Genomic DNA, 26,909 nt, shown 5'->3' with positions numbered 1-26,909 from the left:
TTGACAGAAGACAGATGGGCTCCAATATATACAGAGGAAAGAGTTAAAAACATTTAAGGACACAGTATAAGGGATCGAGTTTGATATCCTCTTTAAAGTGAACATCATCAAGACCTGAGAAGTGATTATAAAAGAGGGGGTGATCAAAAGAGAGGATAATAATCTGCACTTAATCTAAAAATATATAAAGAAGATAATGTATCATGACCAGCTGAATTTAGCCCAGCTCTTCAAAGATTCAACATTTGAAAATAAATCAATGTTATTCAGTAGGAAAATCACATCATCATTTCAATGATGCAGGAAAAGCTTATGATAATATTCACCATTTAATCATAATACAAGTCTCAGAAACTTGAAATAAATAGAAACTTTTGTGTTATGCTAATGGGAGTTTCCTACCAAAACCCACAGCTAACAAAATACTTAAGGATAATAGATCGAATTAGTCTCTCCTAATATCAGCTACAAGGCAAGGTTATCTATTTTGAGCAATGCTTATTAATGTTAAACTGGAAGTTGTAATCTGGACAGTATGATAGCAATCTAATTAGAATTTACAGAATAGAAAGAATAAAATAAAACTGTCTCTGTTGGAGACAACATAATTGCCTATATAGAAAATCTTAAAAAGTCCACAAAAAGGGCACTAAAATTATTCCGTGAATTTAGCGAGGCTTCAGGAAAAAATATAAGTCACATCTTTCAATGTAAGCAAGAGACCAGTTTAAATTGAAATAAAAAGCTATCATCTACAAGAGGACTTGAAACATCAATGCGGATAGCATATGTTCCGAATTTATATGCTGAAAATTCAAAACACAAAAAAGCAATGAAAAAAGACCTAAATAAATAGAGGGATATGCTGTGATCATGGATTAGAATATATAATATTGTTAGGATGGCAATTCTTCCCCAGCTGCTCTGTACATTAAGGCAGTTATAATTAAGAATGCAAATCTTCATTGAATCTGACCAGCTGATTCTGAAATGTATATTGAAATTTAAAGGAACTAAAATAAACAAGACAATTTTGATTAATATGAAAGAATATTGTTAAAGTTTTGTTAATCAAGAGAATGCAGCATTTGAGAAACAGTGGACATACAGATCAATGGAAAAAATAATGGTAAAATAGATTCACACACAAAATCAATTTATTGTTACAAAGATAGAAATATAATGCAATAATGACGTGATATACTCTAGATCTACATAAAAATCACTGGAAATGATAAATCTCTAATGAAAATATAATACCTAAAATTATAAAACATTCACATATGAAAATCGGAGAAAGCCTTTGTGACTTTGGTTAAAAAAGATCTCTTAGGCACAATGGCAAAAACAAACCAGTAAAGAAAAATTAAACATTGCATTTATCAAGTGAAGAACATTTCACTTTGATAGAGCCTTAAAGGAGAATAAAATGCAAGATGAACACTGGTAGAATATATCTGCAAACCAACTCTCATAAAAAATTTATATCAAAATTATGAAAACTCTCCAGTCAATAATGAAAAATGTGATTATATAATAATACTGTGGTGTTGGATGATTGGAAAAGACAATCAGAAAAACCAGGTATTTGTGGGAACCAGTGTTTTTGCTCAGTGATCAAGACACTTATGTCCAACATTGGTGTGCCTTGGCTTTGCTTTTTGCAAATTTTTTTTTCTTTTTTTTTTTTTTTGTTTCAGAATTTTAACTCCAACATATTAGGGAGAACATGTGGTATTTGTCTTTACATGTCTCACTTCTTCTACTCAATATGATGTCCTCCAGTTGCATTCATTTTGATGCAAATGATAGAATTTCACTGCTTCTAATAGGTAAATAATATTCCACATTTTTTCATCCATTCATTGGGTGATGTATACTCTGATACATTCCATATTTTGCCTATTGTGAATAGTGCTAGTATAAACAAGGTGGTTCAGATGTATCTCATACAATGTTTTCATGTGTTTTGGGTATATACCCAATAGCAGGCTTGTTGGATCATAGGGCAAGTTTATTTCTAGTTTTTAAAGAAAACTCCATATTATTTTCCACAGTGGCTGCGTTACTTTACATTACCACTAACAGTGTATCAGAGTTCTCCTTTCTCTGTAGCCTCACCAGCATTTGTTACTTTCTCTTTTGGATTTTAGCCATTCTGATGGGGTAAGTAGATATCTTATTGTTGTTTTGATTTGCATTTCCCAGACGGGTAGATATGTTGAGCATTTTTTCATATGTTTTTGACCATTTGTATTTCATGTTTTGGTAACTGTCTATTGAAGTCCTTTGGCTATTAAGTGGATAGGTTGTTTTGTTGTTGTCTAAGTTGCTGATATATTCTAGATAATCATCCTGTCAGGTAGCTCACAAATATTTTTTCCAATTCTGTTTAATATCCCTTCACTATTGATTGTTTCCTTTGCTATGCAAAAAATTATGAAAAGGATGGTTTATTAAATGAATATTTATTTATTTTTGAGGTAAAATTTTAAATTTACATTATAGTGAAAGGCTTAAGGGCTCTGCCAAATGAAGAGTTCAGCAAATAGAAAGTTAAAAGTCTATAGATCAGTAGGAAACTAGACAAGGGCTATATACAATAATCAAATGAAAAGATATTCAGTTTCTTTCATATAAAGTAAATGTTAAAATAGTCACAAAATTATTAAAACTATAGTAGTATATGGTTACTGTCAACCTGTTTGACAAAAATTTAAAATAATTTGAGCAAACACTTTATTTACAATAAAACTCTTACACACAGGCTCTTTCTTTCTTCTTTCTTACTGCCACCAATGTGGGTGACTTGATTTTTTACAATCTCCTAACTTTGATCTGATTTGGCTGTAGTGGTCAGTCAGGAGTGAATCAGGGGATATTCATCTTTAGACCTTTCAAATAAATAAAACTTTTAAAAAAGTGAACACAATTTCACTTTTTACTGTTTTTTTTTTTTAAATTGTTATACCTGCATTGCAACTATTTTATACCCTTTACTCAATTAACATAAAATTATTATTTCCCTAATATTTTTCATATATTTCCCCAAATTCATTTATGTGTGTATATTTATGTTTATAACCTTCCAAAGGGCTGGCAACGTGGCTCAATAGGCTAATCCTCTGCCTTGTGGCGCCGGCACCCCAGGTTCTAGTCCCAGTCTGGGCGCTGGATTCTGTCCCAGTTGCCCCTCTTCCAGGCCAGCTCTCTGCTATGGCCCGGGAGTGCAATGGAGGATGGCCCAAGTGCTTGGGCCCTGCACCCGCATGGTAGACCAGGAGAAGCACCTGGCTCCTGGCTTCAGATCAGCACAATGCGCCAGCTGCAGCACGCCTGCCGCAGTGCGCTGGCCACGGCGGCCATTGGAGGGAAGACCTTTCTCTCTGTCTCTCTCTCTCACTGTCACCTCTGCCTGTCAAAAAATAAAAATAAAAATAAAAAAAATAAAAAAAACCTTTTAAAATTATTTAAATCCATATCCTTATAAATCAATTTACAAAATTTATTTTTGTTTCTACATATAAAATACATATAAAACATTAATTAAAATGGATTGTTTCTATTTTTATGATGGTGAGAATAAACATGATTATCTATAGGTTTTTCTTTGTATTTCCTTTAATTATTTAAGTAACCTACAATGACCATGTACTATTCTTTCAGTAGAATTTCTTTCAAACAACTATACCAAAAAAGAGAGAGAAGACAAAATCCATCGTTTAGCAACTATAGTAATGTAAGTATGAGAATTGTCCTAAAATGATTTTTATGATCACTCACTTTTATGACACTGCAATTACCTGAAAGACAATTGTGGTCTAGTAGGACATAAAATGATGAACTGCTCCTCAGTTACAAATGACAAGATAATGATGTCTTCTCAGCCTATCTTTTCGAAACTCAGCCCGTAATGGATTATTATAAAGATTTCAAAGTTGTCAGGCTTGCCGAAGTTGTAACTCTTTGATTGTTTAAGTAATTTGGCAAATAGCATCTTTCTTCATTCCCTGAGGTCTTTTAGGGGTCATATCTCTAATCTTCATAAATACTGATGAACCAGAACAGATTATGCTCCAAATAGCCTGCATGAGATGGTACATGGATCATATCTTCCTTTCTCGTTATAGTTAAGTCATTCAGGATTATGTTTTAAATATATATGAAACTTACACATTACATCCAAATAAGTGAAAACACAAATGTAGTAAAAAGTATTTCTTTTTATTTTCTGGTATGCTTCATTAAAAAAGGTACAGTTTTATTAGTAGTACATTAATGAACTGAAACAACAAAGTGACAAGTTTTTGTCATAGATAGTAATTTACATTTTACAAAGATCCACGAAAACAATTAAAAATGAAATAAATATATTTACAATTCATATTTCTGGCATTTTTCATTGCAGTTTAATATGTATAAAATATATAACATTTATAATGTTTTATTTATCTTCAAAACTAAATTTAAATGTGCAAATAAGTGACATTATGATTTTAAAGTTTTAATAAGAATAAATCATAAACAACAATTTTAGAGGTATGACTAAAGCAATTCCTTAAGGAGAGCTCATGAGTACAGCAGTATTAATAGTAGCAAAGTATTTGTTATTAAGAAGGGAACATTTACACTTACCTTAAAATGTTAAGCACAAGACCATCCTTGTGCTTTTAAAGCTTCTCCACACTGCTCATTTCTAGCAGTAATTATAAATTATCATTAAGGTTATTACTTTTCCTCAGTCACAAATCAAGATTAAATCAGCATTCAGTGTAGACAAAGTTTATGAATAATCTTTGTCATTGTAAATGAGGGAGATGTCAATCTACAAAGAAATGCACCCAAAGGAAAATGTCTCTGCTTGCAAAGCTTATATGGACTCCACATTTATTTTCAAATAATTGCTTTTCTTCTTGCCAAGTGACAGTTTTATGAGCAAATGTTTTAAAACTATAAATTGGCACATGCCTGAAATATGGTCATGAAATGATTAGTTGATTATTCTTCCTTTAAAAATATCTTGTATGGCAAGGTTTGGAGTACACATTGCATTTCATTTTCATTAAAATGTTTTTGAAATAAATACTTGTTGCAATATAACAAATTAAGAATATTCTGCTTTAATATCCTTCAGTTTAAGTATATTGTTATTTTTATCAGGCAAAATACATTGCAGTAGTTAGCAGTTTTCAGATGATTTTGAACTCCATTTTCTGACTTAAATGCTATACCTATAGTGTTCCCCTTCAAGCTTGTACTATATGCTGTAATGAACCCTTCAAAGACCACACACACACACACACACACACATGCACCAAGGCACTGGAGGGGTTAACACAGATTTAAACATTTTCTGTTAAAATGTACTATAATTTGGTAACTAAATCTCATGCATCTCAACCAAAAATACATGAGAAAAAGAAGTTTATGAGCATTTGTGTCGAAAATGGTTAATCAGTAAACTGTAAAAAGATTGCTAATTGTTAATATGAAGAAAATCTGAATCATATTTTCCTAATTCATGGTTGTCCCAATAACCATGTTAAATAACAATTGAGGCCTGTCAGATTTTATTAGCAGTATCAAAAATAATCACAATAATGAACTTGTCATATGTTTTAATACATGTTTACAATATAATTTGAAGAACATTAAATGTGTATACATGAAGTGCATTCTTGTGATGTACTTTATGGCACACACATTGTTATATTTAGATAAACACATATATATGCATATGTGTGTGCATGTGTTTTACAAGGAGATCATTCCTATCTCACTGTGTTCCTTTTTCTTTATCATACGTGTATGCACAGGCCAGAATTACAAAAAGGATATTTAACTGAATTTTTGTATTTAAAAATGGAGATTTTTGAAAATTTTTGAAAAATCAGAATTATTTTATGATTTTATTGGATTTATGTAAAATTTTAAACTCATCATCTTACTTTTGTAAACCAACCCATTTCTTGTTTCCTATACGATGGATTTTCATATGACAGATGTTAGTTACACGTGTGGCACACTGAGATACAGCTCCGGTTGGAGACAGGTTGTGTAATGAGCCACTTTCAACTCTTCAAAAACTCAGTCTATTTGCCCATCCACTGTCTTTATGGGTTCAGAAGTGGCCTACCGAAACCTGCTTGTGGTGGGCTGTAAATGTTATAAAATTTGTTGGGTTTGGCCAAGCTATGGACAATAATTTCTAAACATAATCCTAACTTTAGATTTGTATTTCGTTTTCCGGAGAAAATACATTATATTGAAAATATGTACTGCCCAGTTATCCACAGTTCTTTTGCTAAGGTGTGTGAGATCCAAGTTAACACTTTTCTGGGTCCAATTTAGAACCTTCATTTTTTTTTCAGTTTAATGCATTTAGAAATTAATCCAGGCAGAATGAATTAATGATTTCTAATGATTATGGAAACAGCTTGATTTTAGTTATTTTAAAATTAATGGACACATATCCTGAATACTCTTATTTTGTTTCCATCTGGAGTGATGATATGCCCCTCTTTAAAAACATCAAAATAGTTGGTGATCTTCATAAGGAAGCATTTAATGTGGGGTTTAGTTTAAAACATGAATGTCAATAAAAGATAATTTTTAATCTGAAGCTGGTTGCTTAGAAGCAAATTTAAATAAAGCTGTAGTGAGAAACAGATAATGTTTTCCACTGTTAGACAATTATACAATGCTGCAAGCTGTGTCTTCTGTGCATACCTTCAAAAGCTTGCAAATTTCCAGACCCTTCAGATTGGTATTCTTAGACAAGATACCTAAGATAACTCTCATAGTTCAGCAGTACTTAATTATTTTGATGACATCATAAAAACACATTTTTAACTTTTATTTTCAAATCTCCCCTTATTTTGTCATAAAACATTTCTAAAATGGAAAAATGGTCAATGATGATAAATAATAACTTTGAGACTGCTTTCCAAGACATTTCAGTTGATGATTAACTTTACAGTTAGAATCACAAATAACCGTTTCTCACACCTTGGTTTTGACATTATGTTTCTATAAAAGCTTTTGGAGTCACTGAGGATTTTTGAAACTTTAATTCGATAATAAATCCCATTAGGTAAAATATAAATCCTTTTAAAATGAAGAAAAGAGAAGGCTCACAAATATTTCTATTACTCATAATTAAATTAATGTGTTTTTGGCATATTGGTTACATTGACAATTAATAAAACATCTTAGTAACAACAATCCAAGGGAATACTAGTCCATTTCACCTTGTGTCTATCATAAGTCAACATAGTTATCTTTTAACGGTTCTTAGGCATATTTTACAATAAGATAAAAATAAGATTGGAGTGTCAGTGTAAAGTCATGGAATGGCAATAGGAGAAATTTACATCAGCAAATTAAAGTGCTTTTTTCTTTGTTGAGATTTTTGCATGCTCCCTGCTGCCTAATGGAATGGGTTTGTTTGTTTTTTTATTTGTGTTGTTTTGTTTTGCCTCTTTTATGTATCTCAATACAATGATAGGGCAATAGTTCATGATTTGGCCCAATATGTATTTGTCATACAAAATATTCTAAAATACAGAAATAACCATTTAATTGGTATTATTTATAGTTAGCTTACAATTTTTATATTATTTACATCCTTCTTCATTTCATTCATTTTTTGTCTCCACTTTTGGTGAAAGCAGTATAGTATACTGGTACAAATCAGTTGAGAAAAGCTCTCCCGTTCTTTCAGGATGATTCACAGATGGCTTCCAGAAGAGAAATGTTTTTTAGGATAACACATGACCTTCATTTTCTGCTGAAATTTCAGTTTGACTGCTCTGTTGATTTCATAGTATCATGGTTTCTCCAGGGTCTAGTCCCATGAATATGTTGATTTTGTTTATGTAGTCATAGGAAGTGTCAATGCGGAGCTCAATATGTCAAGTTGTATACTTTGTTTTGCTTGTAGAAGCAGAGCTGGCAGCAGCAGCAACAGTAGCTTGACTGCCTAAAAATAGAGGGTCCAAACAAGCTACTTTGGCAGCAAAGAATGAATGAATGCAGTGAAGAACAGCAAATAGATTTGAAAATTCCAACTCCTGAAAGGGAATGAGAAATTCATGAGATAAAATAAAACCAATTTGTTAAAAAAAAGCTATATGTGTTTTATCAGGTGCAATAAATTTATCTAGAATAAATGATATTCAATGCATAAAATATTTCTAATATGAACATTTTTGGTCAATATGTAAAAGTTGTATATAGTATAGACTTATTTTGAAGCATGGAAGATAAGAGGTAGGTGGAAATGGCATTATTATTATCCAAACAAGAAAATATATTTTGCAGATTAGAATAGCTTAAAATATTTGCTGTTCTCTAACATCAGTTAATATTTCCCTTAGAAAACTGAATATGAAATACTGAAAGCAAAGAAATATTGATTTATATTACACTAGGAGCCAAATGATTCACTTACAAAAATAATTTATGCATTAATTTTAAATATTCTAAGTGGTTGTTTAATGGTGTATATGGCATATTTTTATAAGAAATAAAATCTAGAGAGTCCATTAATTCTTTTAGGATTTTTAAAAGTATGTATCCCATTTGGATAATAAGAAAATTTGTAGCCCATCTATCAGTGGCAACCAAATGATATACATTGCAATGAAAATAGAATAAAAATGACATTAGATCAAACTATAAAGAGGCGGATCTCATGACATATTTTAAAAGATGATGTTAAAAGTATTTTTACCAAATATTTCCAATCAGTAGTCTCATAAATATCTTTTAATTCCAAGATGGGGAAAATAATAATACATCTGCTTGCTTAATGAAGCTGATACAAAGAAAGCATCTCAAAGAGAATAGAGGGTAATAGATAAACAGAATATAATCAACTATATTTAGTTGTTGATATAGTTATTGATATTGCGTTATATATTTATAACAAAGGAATTATAATTTATATGTACATTATTAACAGTGTTTGCAATTTATAAAACATGACAGTGGAAAAGAATATGAAGACTCAAAGCAATTAGGAAACATTTTAATATGTATACCTCATAATGGCAGAGAAATATTTAAATGAGATAATTCACTTCAGGGATATTTTCTCAAATCATGCAAAGGAGCTTATTACAGGATAACATATATTCATAGGCCTGTATAATGTAGAAGTAGTTATGCTATTTCAATATCTCATTCTTTCCCATAACATATAGTGACTTATTCTACAATTAACTCTTCTAATTTCCTGAAATGTATCCATAAATATTTTTAATTATTTATCATAATTACCTTTATTTTAATGATTCGTTTCAGTAATACTAGAAATATGTTGCCCATAAGCTAGGATCTTCCTCCTTTCCTTAATTCATCCTGAAAATCCCACAATCTTTTTTTAGGCAATTTATTTCCTCTGCCTATTTGGAATACTTTATGTGTCAATTTATATTTCGTCTACTCAGTATGAAAATGACTGGAGAGTTTGGAAAACTGAGATTTTTCTGTGTTTATTAAAAAAAATGAAATATCTGGGACTTTCATTGTGGCATAGTGAGTGAAGCCACCATCTGTGATGTCAGCATTCCTTATGGGCATCTGTTTGAATTCCTGCTGCTCCACTTTCAATCCAGTTCCCTGCTAATGCACCTGGGAAAGCAGTGGAGGATTGGGTCCAGGTGCTTGGGCCCCTACACCCATGTGGGACATCTGGAAGATGCTTAGGTCCTGGCTTTCACCTGGCTCAGTTGTGGCTATTGCAGTCATTTGGGGAGTGATTTGGGATGGAAGATCTCTCTCTCTCTCTATCTCTGCCTTTCAAATAAATGAAATATATCTTTTAAAAATAAAATATCAACAGCAAAAAATACAACTTATTCTTTGGGAGAAGGATAATATTGTTGAAAGTTAAAACTGGGCAAAAATACTACAACAACTAACTTTTTTAAAAATAATTCAATCACACATTTTTATTAAATTGGATATTATATTTTGGTTATCAACAATTCTAGATATCTAGAAATATTGTATATAATATTCATCCTTAATATTTCCATGATCACTTCTATGCAAACTCATGCCATGTTTTTGCTACTATTTAATATAAATCCTAGACCTATGTTTGGGGAAACATTGAAGGTTTTAGAGCAGAGATGTGAAAAGAAGTGATATTTTAATGATCATTCTGGTTAGCCTAGTAAGAGTGGGCTCTGTGGGAAGAAGAGAAGTTATGATGTTTTGCAAACAGGAAAGGTGTCCGATTTAGAAGTACACATTACTACCTGGAAGGAGTTACTGTATCCTTAAATGGAAAAGCTGTGAGATCTGATTTGGGGTGAAAGATTGAAATTTCTGTTTTGGACATTCTACAATAGATACCAAGTGAGACATAGATATGCAGGAATAAGTAGAGAACTGTGTATGTGTTAGTGAAGATCTAGGGGAAAATTACAGTTGGAAATAAAATAAAATTGAGTCTGTCAGCATATAAAATAGTAAATGAGTGGTTTGACTGTGAAGATCGAATTGTGTGGGATTTGTAGAGAAAAGAATGGGGTACTCATTTCTGGGATCCTACAGTATAGAAACGTAAGAACACTGAAAGAATCAACAAAGAAGAGAGAACAGTAGTTGGCAAGGAAGTGAGAGAAAAAAAAGCTGGAGAGTCTTGAAAAGTGGCAACTGGAAATTGACCATTGAACTTTGCAGCATGGATTTTTTTTTTTTTTTTTTTTGTAGAGAAGAGGAAGCAAAAAGTTTCTAAAAATGGGCTCTCAGGAGATGGAGAATAGAAATTAAAATTACTATAGATAATCTCTATAGTAATAAAAGTATTTTTCTCTTCAACAAAGCAGAGAAATGGAATCATTACCAGATTCAAATATATTTTTCTGAGGTGTAGAATATTAGTATATTTTCATGCCTGCTTCCCACAAAAATACAGTCATGCAACATTCAATAGTTTGTTAAAACAATAATTAATTAAGTCTTCTAGAATGTGAAAGCAGAAGACAAAATCATTGGCAGTCCTGAGAGTACATCACATTGCGTCAACTCTTGCCTAATATCACTATAGTGTTTTCATTTTGGCTGTTGATTTCAGGATTTCCTTTTCCTGTGATGAATTTCTCTTTTATTGTGAACTGAAACTGATCACTTGGACTAGTGAGATGGCATTGGTACATGCAATCTTGATGGGATGCTATTGGAATCCCCTGGCACATTTCTAACTCCACCATTTGGGGAGAGTCCAATTGAGCATGTCCCAAACTGCACATCTCCTCCCACTCCCAATCCCACTCTTTTTTCTTCTGTTGTGCTTTTGGTATTGTATCTAAGAATGATTCTCAAACTCAAGGTCATAAAGATTTACTCCTGTGTTTATGTTTTAGCTCTCAGATATATATCTATAATTCATTTTTAATTCATTTTGAATGATATAAGGAAGGAGACCAATACAATCTTTGGATTACATAGCCAGTTTTCCCACACCATTTATTGAAAAACTGTTCATTTCATAGTCTTTTATGCAAAGCAGTATGTCAAAACTTGTTAATTATAAATTGGATTTATCCATAGCCTCTCAATTCTATTGTAATTTAACATATGCCCATTTGTATGCCATTATTGTGCACTCTTGATTACCATTTCTTTATAGAATGTTTTGAAATACAGATATGTGAGTCCCTGTGAGTCCACCAGTTTTATCACTCTACACACCATTTTCCTGGCTATTGTGGATCCCTTATACTTACACACAAATGTGAGGATAAGCTTTTCCATTATTGAATAAGGAAGTTAACACTTTGACACAGATTTTATTAAATCTGTATATTAAGTTCTAGAGCATTTTTCATGTTAAAGTATTGTTTTATAATCCATGTGTTGAAGATATAATTTCATTTATTTAAATTTGTTCAGTTTATTCCATGTTTTCTAGTCTTCAGTATTTTACAATACCACTTTTTTGGTTACATTTATTCCTAATGGAAAATTGTATCTTTGATGCTCTGATAAGTGCAATTATTTTCTTTTTTTTTTTTTAAGATTTATTTATTTACTTGAAAGTCAGATTTACACAGAGATAGAAGGAGAGGCAGAGAGAGGGAGAGAGGTCCTCCATCTGTTGTTTCACCCTCTAATTGGCTGCAATGGCCAGAGCTGCGCCAATCTGAAGCTAGGAGCCAGGAGTTTTCTCCCAGTCCCCCACAAGGGTAAAAGGGATTAAGGACTTGTGCCATTCTCCACTACTTTCCCAGGCCATAGCAGAGAGCCAGATCGGAAGTGGAGCAGCCGGGACTAGAACCGGTGTCCATATGGGATGCTGCCACTGAAGGCAGCGGCCTTACCAGTTATGTCACATTGCCGGCCCCTGGAGTTATTTTCTTAATTTCACTTTTAATTTTTATTTCTAATGTATAGAAACACAATTGATTTTTGTATATTAACATTGTATGATGAAATATTGATGAACCAATTTCCCATTACCAAGAGTTTTTTTTTTTTTTAATGAATTTTCTATATTTAAACTCATATCATCTATCCCTGGCTAGAATTTCTGGTACTGTGTTGATGGGAACAGGGAAATCAGGTATTTTTGTCTAGTTCATTATTGCAAGGGTAAAACATCTCATCTTCTCATATATTTAGCATATTTATTTTGAAAAGTTGTTGGGTCGTGTATCTATTGCAATGTTCAAGTGCTTCTGTCTTTCAATCAATTAATATCGTTTATTATATTGAATAGTTTTAAGATGTATGTGTGTATTATGTGTTCTTGAATTATATCATAAGTGATAAAGTATACAATAATTTGTATGTTACTGTATTTGGTTTGCTGGTTTTTTTATTTCTTTTGCTGGTTGGTATTTTATTAAGAATTATTTCATTACATTCATAAATCATATCAGTTTATAGTTTTCTTTTTTTTTTTTTTTGACAGGCAGAGTGGACAGTGAGAGAGAGAGACAGAGAGAAAGGTCTTCCTTTGCTGTTGGTTCACCCTCCAATGGCCGCCGCGGCCGGCGCGTTGCGGCTGGCGCACCGCGCTGATCCGATGGCAGGAGCCAGGAGCCAGGTGCTTTTCCTGGTCTCCCATGGGGTGCAGGGCCCAAGCACCTGGGCCATCCTCCACTGCACTCCCTGGCCACAGCAGAGAGCTGGCCTGGAAGAGGGGCAACCGGGACTAGAACCCGGTGTGCCGGCGCCGCTAGGCGGAGGATTAGCCTAGTGAGCCGCGGCGCCAGCCAGTTTATAGTTTTCTTTTTGGGAGATGCTTTTTGGTTTTGCTATCAGGTTATTTCTGTCTTCAAATATTAAGTTGAGGTATACTCCATCTTTTATCAAGAAATGGATATATGTGTTATTCATAAGGGATCTCTGTAAAAGATTGGTAATGACTACTTTTTAGTTCTTTGATTGATATACCTCTTTGTTTTTCTTTTTGAAAGTATTTTTAAAATACTATTTTAACATCTTTATTTGTTTGCCATCTATTCAGGTTAGCTAACTCTTTGAGTAAGTTCCAGTGGTTTGTGTCTTTCTAAGAATCTTTTTTTTTCATATATAAATTTTAGCAGATAATATTCATAATGGTGTCCTCCTATAAATTTGTTATTGCTAACAAAACTTTCATTTTTGATTCTTATGTTTTATTATTTTTGGAAAAATATTATTTCTTTATTTTCCATTTGAAAGGCATATAGACACTGAAAAAGAGAGAGAGAGAGACTAAAGCCAGAAGCCAGAACTCAATCCAAATCTCTGGTGTGGGTGGCAGGGACTCAGGCATTTGAGCTGTCACCTTTTGCCTCCCAAGGTCACATTAGCAGGAAGCTGAAACTGGAAGTGGAGTTGTACTAAAACCCTTGCAGCCCAAACAGCCCCATATCCTACCCTAGTTTCTGATTTTTAAGTTTTCATTCTCCCACACCCACCTCTCTCTTTCTAAGCCTCTATCTTTTTCTCCCTTTCAATTTGGCCACCTAGCTATAGCTTTGACAATTTTTTTAACCTTTCAAAGAATTAACTTTTAGGTTTTACAATTTTCTCAATTATTTTAATTTTTTTCTACTCTCTATTTACTACTTGTCTATTATTTTTCTGTCCATTGGCTAATGTGGGGAATTGTAGTCTATGATTAATACATTGTATTTCTGGGGCTGCCACCTGTGAGGCTAGCATCTCATATGGCACCGGTTCATGTCCTGGCTGCTCCACTTCCAATCCAGTTCGCTGCTAATGGACTGGGAAAAGCTTTGGAAGATGGTGCAAGTACTTGGGACCCTGCCACCACTTGGGAGACTCAGATGAAGCTCCTGGCTTCAGCCTGGCTGAGCAGTGGCTATTGTGGCTATCTGGGAGGTGAACCATGGATGAAGATTCTCTCTCTCTTTGTAACTCTTTCAAATATCTTTAAAAAAAATAAATTTTATTTCCACACCTGCCTTTGATTCCATCAGTTTTTGTTTGTGTATTTTGAAGCTCTTTTGTAATCATCAAATGTTTATAATTTTTCCTCACCCTGGTGGAGTAATTCATTTTTAATTCTAAATTCCAAATCTCTTGACTATGGTATTCATGGTATACGCTATCATATCCTCTAACCTTTAACCTATATGTGCCTTTACCTACTGAGAATGGATAGCTCTAGTTCTGACAAGGAGGAATAGACAAATTTCTCCTAGTTCATTTACTAAATACCACTTAATTCATTGCATATTATATGTGAAACAAGCATAAAAAACTAAGAGACAAAAATTAGCAAGACAATGATAACCATTCCAGTCAAGGAGATGTATCAGTGGAGGTCTACTGGAAAACTGGCACGCCTACTCTTGCACAGCCTAAGGAACAACCCACTGCTTAGTTTTCAAATAGGAAGCCTAGAATATTACTCTAATCTGGAAAGAACAAGGTGGCTGATTTTTTACCCTGAAAAATTAGTGTTAATGGAAAGAAGATAAAATAGGTTTGAATTCGATCTAGAGTTCACCAAAATACTCAAAATGTGCAGTGCTAATAAAATATCATTCAGCACGTTAAAAAAAAGAGGAAAATCTCAATTTGAAGAGTAAAAGATAAGCAACAGATGCCAACATGGAGAGGACACTACTTGAGAATTGCCTGGCAAATATTATAAAGTAGCCACATTAAAACTGTTCCAGTGAGCAATTATCAACAAGGTTAAAATGAACAAAAACATAGACATTCTCAGCAAAGACAGAGACACCACAATAAAGAAATGAAAGATGTGAAGAGGAACCAAATGAAAATTTTAGAACTGAAAAATATAACAGCTTAAATTTTAGAATATAGACTCAATGGATGACTCAAAAGCATAAGCATAGAAACAGGGGAAGAATCAGTTAATTGGATAAAAGAACAGTGAAAATCAGCAAGAGTATAACTTATAAAAAACGACTTTAAAAAACCCTCAGTGAACTGTGTGACTATAAAAAAATTTGTAATATTGATGGCATCAGAGTCCAAAAGAGGAAGAAAACAATTGAGGGACTGAAAAACATTGAAAGAAGTAATGGCTGAAAAATGTGCCAAAGAATACTAAATCTTGTAGATTCAAGAGTCTCACAGAAACTCAAAGAATTCCTTGAAAAAACACTTCTGAAAATTAGACAGCGAAAAGTCTTGAGAATAGCAACAGAGAAACAAAACCTTACCTATAGGAGAACACAATTCAAATGACAGAGAATTTCTCATCAGAAACCATACAGCCAGAAGGAAGTGGCACAAGATTTTTTCAACTGCTGAAAGAAAAGAACTGTCAATCCTGAGTCCTATACCCAGCAAAACGTTGCTGTAGAAATCAAGATTTCGTCAGATAAAGGAAAACTAAATGAATGTGTCACCAGAAGGAGTAATCTAAAGGAATGGCTAAAACAAAACAAAACAAACAAAAAAACACACTCAAAAGAAAAATAATAATACAAGAAAGTCTAGAACATCAGAAAGAAACAACAGAACATGACAAGCAAAAATATTTTGACTATTGAGGTTTGGTTTAGACATTTGGACATTTGGAATAGTAGTTAATGTGGCATTCTTTATGCCTGCCCACAATCCTTATTGGAGTGCTTGGATTCAAGTCTCAGCTTTGCATCAAATCCAGAAATTCAGCTTCTGAATAATGCATACACTAGGTGGCAAGTACTCAAGTACTTGGGTTCGTGACACCCACCTGGGAGACCTGAGCTGAGTTCTGGGCTTCTGACTTTGCCCTGACAAAGCCCCAGATTTTGCAGGCATTTGGGGAATAAACCAGGGATGGAAGATCTCTTTCTGCCTTTCTTTTTCACTGTCCTTCTGTTTTTCAAATAAATAAAAATTTTAAAAAATAAATAAATGAATTATACTTAAATGTTGAAGTGTAAATTATAACACTGGTGAGGTTCTCAATATGCAAGTGTGTAAGAAATATGTTTCAAAAACATTTTATATAAAATAGTATAAAATACCATAGTATATGACATATTGCTAAATACATTTTATATATATGAAACCTCAGCATTTATTATACAAAATTAATATTGCATATAGATTTAAATGTAAACACTATCAAATATATATTGTGAAATATAAAATATAATAAAACTATTATAAGGTACTACAATGAAGAACAGATAAGGGGACTTAAATAAGTTAAGATTTCTATGTTTAACTTGAACTGATAAACTGTTGGCTTCAACAGTATGTGAACATGTGTATGTTAATATAATATGCATATGTTATACACATGTATATGTTATACAATGTATATATAATATGTATACAGATATATAATATGCATGTATACTATAATCTCTAGAGCAACCCATAAGATAGCTAATCTTATCTATACTATGGATAAAACAAATTGATTTCTAAAAAAATTTCAAGAAATGCACTAGGAGACAAGAAAATTAAATCAGAAAAATAAAAACTGTGGAGAAAAAATAATGGTAAATATAGTCCTAACATATTAATAATTACATTAAAAGCAAACTGTGTAAATACACCAATCAAAAGTACATGATGATTGGTAAAATGATTTTTAAAAATGTGACCCACATGTTGCTGTGCACTGGAAACTTTCTCCAAAGTAATGTAAACACATAATTTGGTTCAAAGTACAAGATTGTTACAAGATATATCATGTAAACTTTTAAAAAGAAGAAGGATGAGTGTCTGTATTTTTGCTAGATAAAATAGACTTTGAAGCAAAGACAGTTACTGGACATAGAGAAATAAATAAAAAACCCAAAATAAATCAGTGATAGAAACATATGCACCAAATCCTTAGTAAGTATGTATCCACCAAGTAACATAACAACAACATATTCAAAGCAAGAAAGTGATTAATTCAAAAGAAGAAATAAATAAATCCACAATTTAATCAGAGACTCTGAAATTCCTCTTTAACAATTGACAGAACATTTCAATAGAAAATCAGCAGGAATAAAGAAGAATCAAAATACACTATCAACCAACAAAGTCAAATCAACATTTCTGTAACTTTTGGTAAGGACAAAGAGAAATCATATTTGTATTATTTGAAACTTTCCATGGAATATATACCACAGTAAAACATTTCATGGGACATAAAATAAAACTTACCAAATTTAAGAGAATGGGAGTCATAGAAAGTGTGTTTTCTGATCACCATGGAATTAATAAGATAACGAAAATTGTAAAAGAAGGAAATCTCAGTGGAAATTCTAAGAGTGCATTGGATGGAAGGAAAATAAAGATATAATAAGATAAGGATGGAAATATTCTGCATTTTTATTGTATCAGTGTCAATCCCTTAACTACATGCAATCTTGTACTCATTTGAAAGGATATGGCCCTTGGACAAAATAGGGAAGATGTCTCTGTGCTATTTCTTACAAACAAAAATTACATATATCTACCATAATATAAAGATATACATTTTAGCTAAAAATATAAGCTATTTGAGATCATATGATTATTAATTCCTTTTGCTAGACTCTGCTCTTTGATTGGAATGCTTAATATATTTTGTAATCATAGGTAAGTTAAAACATATGTCTGCCACTTCCCAGACTTTGTTTTATTCTGAATCTTGTATTTTTTTTTCTTTCTGTATTCATCTGTTATTAGCTTCAATTTTGTGTTTGCAACTGTGTCTACATATATGAAATGGCATTTTTATATGCATAGCTTTAATTCTCTTCTTTTACATAATATTATTTTAGTTTTTCTATTTTAATAATTATTCTGGGAAATATACTTTTCATTTAAAATTTACTCAAATGTATATCATCCTTCCTCCCACACTGTGCTATTATTTGCAGAATTTGATTTATTTTTTATTTCTATGTCTTTTTTGGCATTCTCTGGTGAGATATGTTCATTCCTTCAACATTACTTTTTGAAATTACTTAACCATTTGTAAGTACAATTCAATGTATTTTTTTACTATGTCCAACTGCTGGGTTTCCTGGGAAAATTTCCCATCAACATCTTATTTTTCATGTCAAGGGCAACATTTCCTGATCTCTTCTGGTTCTTTGAGTGTCTTATAATTTCTGTTTAAAACTGACATTTCAAATCATCTGTTCTGGAAATCAGATTCACATCCCTGTGTTAGCCTGCTGTCGTTAGAATTAGTCATTGTAGTTGTTGTTGCCTTTTTCGCCTCTGTTTCATCCTCCTCCTCATTCCCCTCTCCCTTCCTCTTTTGGTGTTACTAACTTTCCTGGACTTATTCTGGAAGGTCACCGTCTCCTATCAGCGTTGACTACTGAAGTCTTTGCCTGTTGAGTTTAGTGGCCACCTAAGGATTTGACAAACCGAAGTCTAAGTGAGTTGAATTGATGTTTTGTCACTTTTCTATGGGGCTTGGTGTGTTTTGTGTCACCCTTTCATTGCTTTGCCAGTTTCCAGCTCTAAGTCTTACTTTCTCCTTGCTCAGAACCTTAAGATTGGCCAGAGTTAGAAATGAGGACATCCATCCCGGTGCTGAACATCACTCTGCTCCCACACGCGTCCCTGTAGGGCCTCAGGAATACATTGGAGCTTTTCAAAGTCCTCTAGGGATATCTCCTTCTCAGATCTTTTTATGTTTTCCACTGCCTTTCATTGGTCACAAGCAGTGTTGCCAATTAAGGTAGGTGTAATCTTAAACAGTTGAAGCTGATTATTTCCACTAAATATCTAGGGTTAGGCAAGTCTGAGTCAGTTTGTAGCCTTGCAAACAGTCTTTAGGGAGCTTCTAGCTAGGTCAAATAAGCACAACTTTCTGTGGATGAAGCTTATGTAGTTTATCAGGCCTATTGTGAACTTTTCAGTGTGTCCCAGCTGCTGAATTACATAGCTCCTGTTCTCTCAAGGCAACAATGGGCCTCTGAAATGGGTACTATGGAATAAGCTAAGCTAAAATGCTACAGAACTCTCTGTTCTTACCAAAACCTACCTGATTATTTTATTTTCAATAAAAAATTTATAGTTATTGAAAATGTTTGGTTAATTTCCAGAATTTTGAAAATATTTTTCTCATAATTTTATTGCTTCCTCATTGCTTTTCCTAATGCTGGAATCTCAGAAGTGCTTCTTGCACCATTCTGAATTTTCAACCCAAATTGACTTTGGATGTCCTAAATTGCCTTAAGGTATAGCATTTTTAAACTGCACATGGTCAATATGTATACACACACACACACACACACATAAATATATAAACTAATTTCCATTAAAGTGTTTTATAATGTGATCAGATTTCAAATCATTGGTTTGATCCCTCTCCCTCCATTTTCATCATTGTCATTCGTTAACAAGAATGATAGCCTGTACTCATTGTGGTTTGAGTTATTACTTTATTATCCATTTCTGTTTCCTCACGTTTATCATTTGGCTTGATAAATTAAAAAATCCCTTACATTGCTGATTTGTACTAAAGTGTTTTTAAAGTCTTGAGCACTTCTAATATCTAATAAAATCATGTTTTATAGTATCATACTTCATTTTTATAAACTAATGTTAAGATGTTAAGGACCGGCGCCATGGCTCAATAGGTTAATCCTCCGCCTGCGGCGCCAGCACACTGGGTTCTAGTTCCAGTCGGGCGCCGGATTCTGTCCCGGTAGCTCCTCATCCTGTCCAGCTCTCTGCTGTGGCCCCAGAAGGCAGTGGAGGATGGTCCAGGCCCTTGGGCCCTGCACCCACATGGGAGACCAGGAGGAAGCACCTGGCTCCTGGTTTCGGATCAGCGCCGTGCACTGGCCGCAGTGCGCCAGCCGCAGCAGCCATTGTGGGCTGAACCAACAGAAAAAAGGAAGACCTTTCTCTCTGTCTCTCTCTCTCACTGTCCACTCTGCCTGTCAAAAAAAAAAAAAAAAAAAAAAAAAAAAAAGATGTTAAGAAAAAGTCATTGCCCAATACAAGTTTATATTGTTCTTCTAGCATTCTGTTAAGCCAATTACAATATTCACCAGATGTCTGACCACTGGAACAATAAGTATGAAGGAGAGGTGACTGCAATAGTTATGAAACTCACCTATGGCAGAGAGACAGAAATTTAAATGTAAGTAGTCCTGTTCTTAATCCAGTCAATAGTTGTGTATCAAATGTCACCTAAACCAAGCTGATGTGTAAATGAGACACACAATTGACCATTTTTAACTTAATTTATCTCCATTTAATTCAGTTTATTTTTTTAAATTAAATTAATTAATTGATATTTATTTGGAATGTCCAGAGGCAGATATAGAGACAGAAGTAATAGCATTCTTTCCCATCCGCTGGTTCACATCCCACCTGCCTTCAAGTCAGGACTGAGCCAGGCCCAAGCCAGGAGCACAGAGGTCAATATTGGTTTCCCACATGGGTGGACCAAGTAATTAAGCCATCACCTTTATGCTCCTAGGCTGTGCATTAGCAGGAAGCTAGAATCAGAAGTGGAGCTGAGACTTGAAATCAGAGACTCTGCTATGGATGGAGGGCATCCTAGGCAGAATCTTAACCTCTGTACCAAACACCTGCCCATACTTCAGTCTATTTTCCTGTATGAAGCACCCCCAACACTTATTAATGAACAGCATATACTCTACCCTGTCCTCTTTTCTCTTCCTCATAGTTCAAGCAGCTGGTGCTTTGGAAAGAGAGATGCAGTGAGAGGAAAGGGATCTTAGAGTGTTAGAAAATCTTTGGTTCTAAAAAGAGTAAGAAATTATGAAAAACAGACTGGACTAAGAGCTGAATCTTCATTTACAAGACAGAGGGTCCCTTGATCCCAGGCACCCACCCAGCTGCGTGCATATGAAAATGCCTCATTTATGAGACTGGAAGTGACAGAATGGACTCCTTTAGATGACAGTCATCATCTAAAATGCAGACTTCAAGCCGGCGCCGTGGCTCAATAGGCTAATCCTCCACCTTGCGGCGCCGGCACACCGGGTTCTAGTCCCGGTTGGGGCGCCGGATTCTGTCCCGGTTGCCCCTCTTCCAGGCCAGCTCTCTGCTATGGCCAGGGAGTGCAGTGGAGGATGGCCCAGGTGCTTGGGCCCTGCACCCCATGGGAGACCAGGAAAAAGCACCTGGCTCCTGGCTCCTGCCAGGATCAGCGCGGTGCGCCGGCTGCAGCGGCGGCCATTGGAGGGTGAACCAACGGCAAAGGAAGACCTTTCTCTCTCTGTCTCTCTCTCTCACTGTCCACTCTGCCTGTCAAAAAAAAAATAAAAAAAATAAAAAAAATAAAATGCAGACTTCAACACATCAGGAATTCCTCAGTGTGGATCTTTGACAGAGATTTATTGAGTACCCAAAATATTTCATCCGTTGTGTTATGTATCCAATCCTTATGTTCCGACCACAGAACATTTTTTCTCCCTAAAGCAACCTTTTAAGGAATGGACCTTTATCTACAATTTATAATGAGAAAATGAAGATTTATAGAGATTAGCTAGAAGGTGGCATTACGGGGAGCCCACCCCAAATTTATTAAATGAGTCATGAATACTTAACACTCCTATATTTGAAAACCTGGGGACTGAGAACGGGGCAGGTTTCTGGGAGAAAAATCTCACATGAACAGCTCTATTCAAAGATGATTCCTAACTTTGCACTGTTCACTAACTGGAAGAGTCTCTCTGTCCTTCAGCTATTGTCTTGGGTATAAGGCATTAACCTGGCCTCCAGTTTTCTAACCCGGTGCTTTAGAATTAATGTGCTGTGTATTCTAGACTGGGAAGAATATTTTCAAAGGAGGAATTGTGAATTTCAATGAATAAAGCTGCATGAATACTTTTAGCTGCTAGGTGTTTTTGAAATCAAAGGAATTGGTCATATTACATCAAATTATAATTTAAGAAAAATACATAAATATTTACTATTAGAACTAATAAAGACAAATATATTAACATATAAGTGTAGGTATGAAAAACTGAGAATATATTAATAATCCCAGATAAACTTAATGTATCTATGAACATCATATATAAACACCTTATAAAGGTTCCAGTTGCAAAAAAAAAAAAAAAGGTATTTGTAGATTAACAAAGGCTATAATATTGGTCATTGGCATTTCAATAGAGAACCATTTCTCTGTCCTCCTAGGAAAGTTCTGAGAAGTGTAATGAGGCTTTGGAAAACAGATGGGAATTTATTAAGCTTTATGAGTAATGAAGTGAGAATTTTTGAGATTCTGCTTTCTGGAGGGGGCGGGGAAGGAAAGCATGCTTTTTTCATTATAACATTAATCTCACAGAGCTCAAAAAACAACAGTAACCAAAGAAAAAAGTGGAAATGAGGGTCTTTTAACTTCTAGATGAACCCACATGGATTTCTTCAGTGTTTTAGGGACTTTCTCACAGAGATGAACATGACTTAGAACATTTAGTCCTGTGATCTTTATGGAAGCAGAAGTCATAATGTCCCCCCAGGAAACCATATTTCTTAAGTAAGTACCAACTCTATTTGCTTTGCAGATGCATACATGTTATTGGATGAATATATGATATCTAGATTATCACATATGGAAAGATCCAAGTCCATACTCTAAACCACTTAAATTACTTTCAGATAATGTTCAAAGGAAAAGGAACATTAGAAATCTTTCATGTTTAACCACATCTTCTAACATATATCCCACACTTTGGCTTACCTCTGCCTTTTAACTTTACACACAATATTTCTCATCATTTCTCCCTTATTTATTTCTACTGGATTATATAGGGTTAGTTGTTGTTAATCATAACATTTGTGAACTCAGAAATATAGTGTATATTGATGGGACTGAAAAATTTAGCACATTATTAAATATACAATGCTTAGGTTTTTCCACAGATTTACAAATTGCTCCTCATATTATTGGAATTCTTAACTGTATGGAAATGAATATTGGAAGTAGATGAGTAAAAATTCTCAATGAATTTCCATGAACTATTTTTCACATCAGTTGTTAATATATCCTTGTCATCAATACATTTGGAATGGGGACAAATGCGGGCAGAGCAGCAAGTATAATTTGTTCTTAAAAATTTTTCTGCAGACATATAGCTAAAGTATCATTTTAGATCTCTCTAGAATAAATCTGATCTTAATAATTAGGTCTTAACTTCTCAAATATTTCATTCATAATAAGTTCTAATGAAGGTTTTATATAGAAATAATTATCAATATATTTAGGCTTTATAAAGCTAAGTGAAAATATTAGTTTTTAAAATCAGCAATAAGCAAAACACAAAATAATTGGCACCAATTTTGGGTACTATGAGAAATTATCTTAACAGCATTTTAGACTCCATTCAAATATAAAACCTGGTAAAGAGGGATCAGAGCAAGAAATACAAAAGATGACTTTGATGAATGGATGTGGTTTCATACTTTCAGGATGAAAAATGTTTTGTGTGATGTTAGCCAACAGAGCAGAAGAAGTGGAGACAAACATCTTAAGACTTGCACAATGGCCTCCCCCTGAGCAAACTTCTCTTGTGTTTACATCTCTGCTCTCTAGAATCTCCTGCCACTGGTAATCTAATAATTTAAGTACAGTTTCCATTTCACCACTGAAGTTGACAATGAAACTTTAAAAGTTAAATTGGGTTAAATTCTTTCAAAGAACTGAAATCCCTAAGTATTGTTTTAATCATACAAAATCTATTTTTAGATGTGTCAGGTTTGCAGAAAAATAAAGTAAAACCCAGAAAATATTATTTGTTAGATATTACACAGGTATTATTAAATGTATTACTTTGAAAAAAAAAATAGACCTATACAACCAGATCACTAAATACCAATCATCAAGGATACGCAAAAAGAGATGCCCTTAATTAAACTTTCATTGTCAGGTTTTAAAATTTTTAATTAATATATTTGAAAGTCACACAGTGGAGAGAGAGAGAGCCTCTATCACTTGATTCATTGCCCAGAAGGCCATAACATTAATGTGTGGACCAGGCTGAAACTAATGCTACAAGCCAGGAACTCCACCCAGGTCTCCCACATGTGTGACAGGGGCCCATGTACTTGGGCCATCTTCTGCTACTTTCCCAGGGGTTCATTAGAAAGAAGCTTGCTTGGAAGTGGAGCAGCCAGGACTGGGACCAAAACTACAATATGGGATGGAGGCATTGCAAGGAGCCTAACTCAAAGCCGCATTCCAACCGTTTGTTTAAGATCTATTTATTTATTCATTTGTAAAAGGCAAAGTGATGGGAGGTGAGGGGTGGGAAAAGTCCATTTTTTCTTTCTTTTAATATGTTTGTCACTATTTCACTGGGGTCATGAATGGTAAAAAAATTAGGAACTGACATTCAAAAAAGTCAAGATTTTTTTATTTAAAAGTGGTATTAATAGTAGTTTAAAAATTAATAGAGTTCTAATTCTGGGATGATGCATGGACATATTTTCTGATTCCTCCTCCCAAGTATAATCAAAATCACAGGACACCAGCAGAGTATTTCAAAGAACACAATCCCATTCTGACAGTGTACACAGAAGGCAGGTAGATGGGGAATCTGATGGGGAATTCTCTGCGGTTTTCTTTTAGTGTCCTATAGCCCAATGTGAAAGTGGACTGTGGGTTGGGAACACCAAATACCAATGGATACGGACAAAAACCCTTCAAAACTAGCTTTCTCTCTTCACGTGGCCTGAAAGAGGGCACTCTGCAAAGATAGAAACTGTTACATGTTAAATGCTTTTCTTTAGCTAAGTGCCTGTGGAAATCTGTGTCCCCACCCCCCACCACAGAAACCCACTTGTGTCAGTAAAGACCTGGTAAAAACATTGGATTGGTTTTGTAACTTCAAATACTTACCATTGACTCCCCTTGTCTAAATGAGACATTATATCATTTCTCTGCCCTTTCCCTGTCCCCAGACTCTGCTCTCTGCTTCTGGAAGCTGTATTATTCTAGATTCCACAGTAAGAACATGCCAGATTTGTCTTTCTGTGCTTGCCTTATTTCACAAAGCATAGTGACATCCAGGTTCATCCACATTGTTGCAAAAATATAATTTCCCTCTTGTGAAAGGCAGAATATTTTCCCATGGTGTGTGTGTGTGTGTGTGTGTGTGTGTGAGACATACCATTCATCAGCTGGTAGACATTTAGGTTTGTCCCATAACTGAAGTCATTGTGAATAATACTGCAATAAACATGGGAGTGCAGATCAGATCTCTCTTTGACATACTCATTTTAAATTCTTTGTATGACTGTACATCCTGTTGTGAGATGGCTGAAGCATATTAAGTTCCACTTTGAATTTTTTTTTTAAGATCTAATTATTTGTTTGGAAAGTCAGAGTTAAAGAGAGAGAGGTAGAGACAGAGAGAGATCTTCCATCTGTTGATTCACACACCCACCAGATGCCCTCTAAGAGCAGGGCTGGGCCAGATTGAAGCCAGGAGCAAGGAGCTTGTTTTGGGTCTCCAGCATGAGTGGCAGGGTTCCAGGTACTTGGTCCACCTTCTGCTACTTTCCCAGGTCATTAGCAGGGCAGGAAATGAACCACTACCCATATGGGATGCCAGTGTTACGGGTGGTGGCATTATCCACCATGCCACAATGCCAGCCCCCACCTTCTGTTTTTGGGGGAAACTCCATGATGTTTTTCATAATTGCTATATTAATTTACATTCCTCCCATAATGCACAAGGATTCATGTTTATTGTTGTTTTGATAGCTTTCATCTTTTTCGTAATAGCCATTTTGATAGGAGTGAGGTAATTGTAGTATAAATTTGCATTTTCTTAACGATTAGTGATGTTAAGCATTGTTTCATGTATCTTGTGGCAACTTCATGTGTCTTCTATTGAGAAATACCGACTCAGATCCTTTGCCTATTTTTAAAGGACTTACTTGTTTTCGTTATTTTGAGTTGTATTATTCAGCATTCTGGATATTAGCCGCTTGTCACATGTATGTCTTGCAAATATTTTTTCCTATTACCTAAGTTGCCTTTTCACCATTTCCTTTGCCTTGATGAAACTTTTATATTTGGCATATTTCCATTTCTTGTTTTGGTTCAGTCACTGAGTGAGGTTTTATGGTCAAATCAAAATAAATGTTGTCCACATCATTTTCATATAATTCTGCCTCTTCGATTTCCTCTAATAATTTTACAGTTTTAGGTCTTACATTGAAGTCATTAACTCATTTTTGATTTTTATACATGATGTTATATAAGGCCAATTTAATTCTTCTGTTTACAAATGGCCAGTTTCTCCAGTACCCTTTGTAGAAGACACTGCTCTGTTCCCACACTATATTTTTCACATCTACATAACAAGTCAATTGATTGGGACATCTCTGGGTCCTTTGGTTGATGTGTCTATAATTATGTCAGTACTATACTGTCTTACTCATTATCTTCATAGTACAGCTTGACATTAGCTACTTTGTTCAGCTTTGTTCTTTTGACTCCAGATTGCCTTGACTTCGTTTAGGTACTTCTTTTTGCAGTC

The 26,909-nt window shown here is 34.2% G+C and overlaps 1 protein-coding gene across 5 annotated transcripts in view; it reads right to left on the bottom strand.

The window, feature by feature from the left end:
• Nucleotides 1-4,215: 4,215 nt before the first annotated feature.
• SNTG1 (syntrophin gamma 1) overlaps nt 4,216-26,909 on the bottom strand; it is a 918,312-nt gene continuing 895,618 nt past the window's right edge. For 4 of the 5 annotated variants that reach the window (XM_089335216.1, XM_070076592.2, XM_051843714.3 and 1 more), the window contains one exon: nt 4,216-8,072. In XM_089335216.1, coding sequence (XP_089191342.1) covers nt 7,914-8,072 — 159 coding nt within the window. In that variant the 3' untranslated portion in view covers nt 4,216-7,913. Of the gene's footprint in view, nt 8,073-15,665; nt 15,753-26,909 lie in introns of all 5 variants that reach the window. The other variant, XM_089335217.1, reaches the window with a different exon arrangement.

This window comes from Oryctolagus cuniculus, chromosome 6, assembly GCF_051225735.1.
Source record: "Oryctolagus cuniculus isolate XC-2025 breed Fujian yellow rabbit chromosome 6, ASM5122573v1, whole genome shotgun sequence".
In the NCBI taxonomy this organism is placed as follows: domain Eukaryota; kingdom Metazoa; phylum Chordata; class Mammalia; order Lagomorpha; family Leporidae; genus Oryctolagus; species Oryctolagus cuniculus.
The sequence above is the reverse complement of the archived record's forward strand: the minus strand, read 5'-3'. Positions and strand labels throughout refer to the sequence as shown.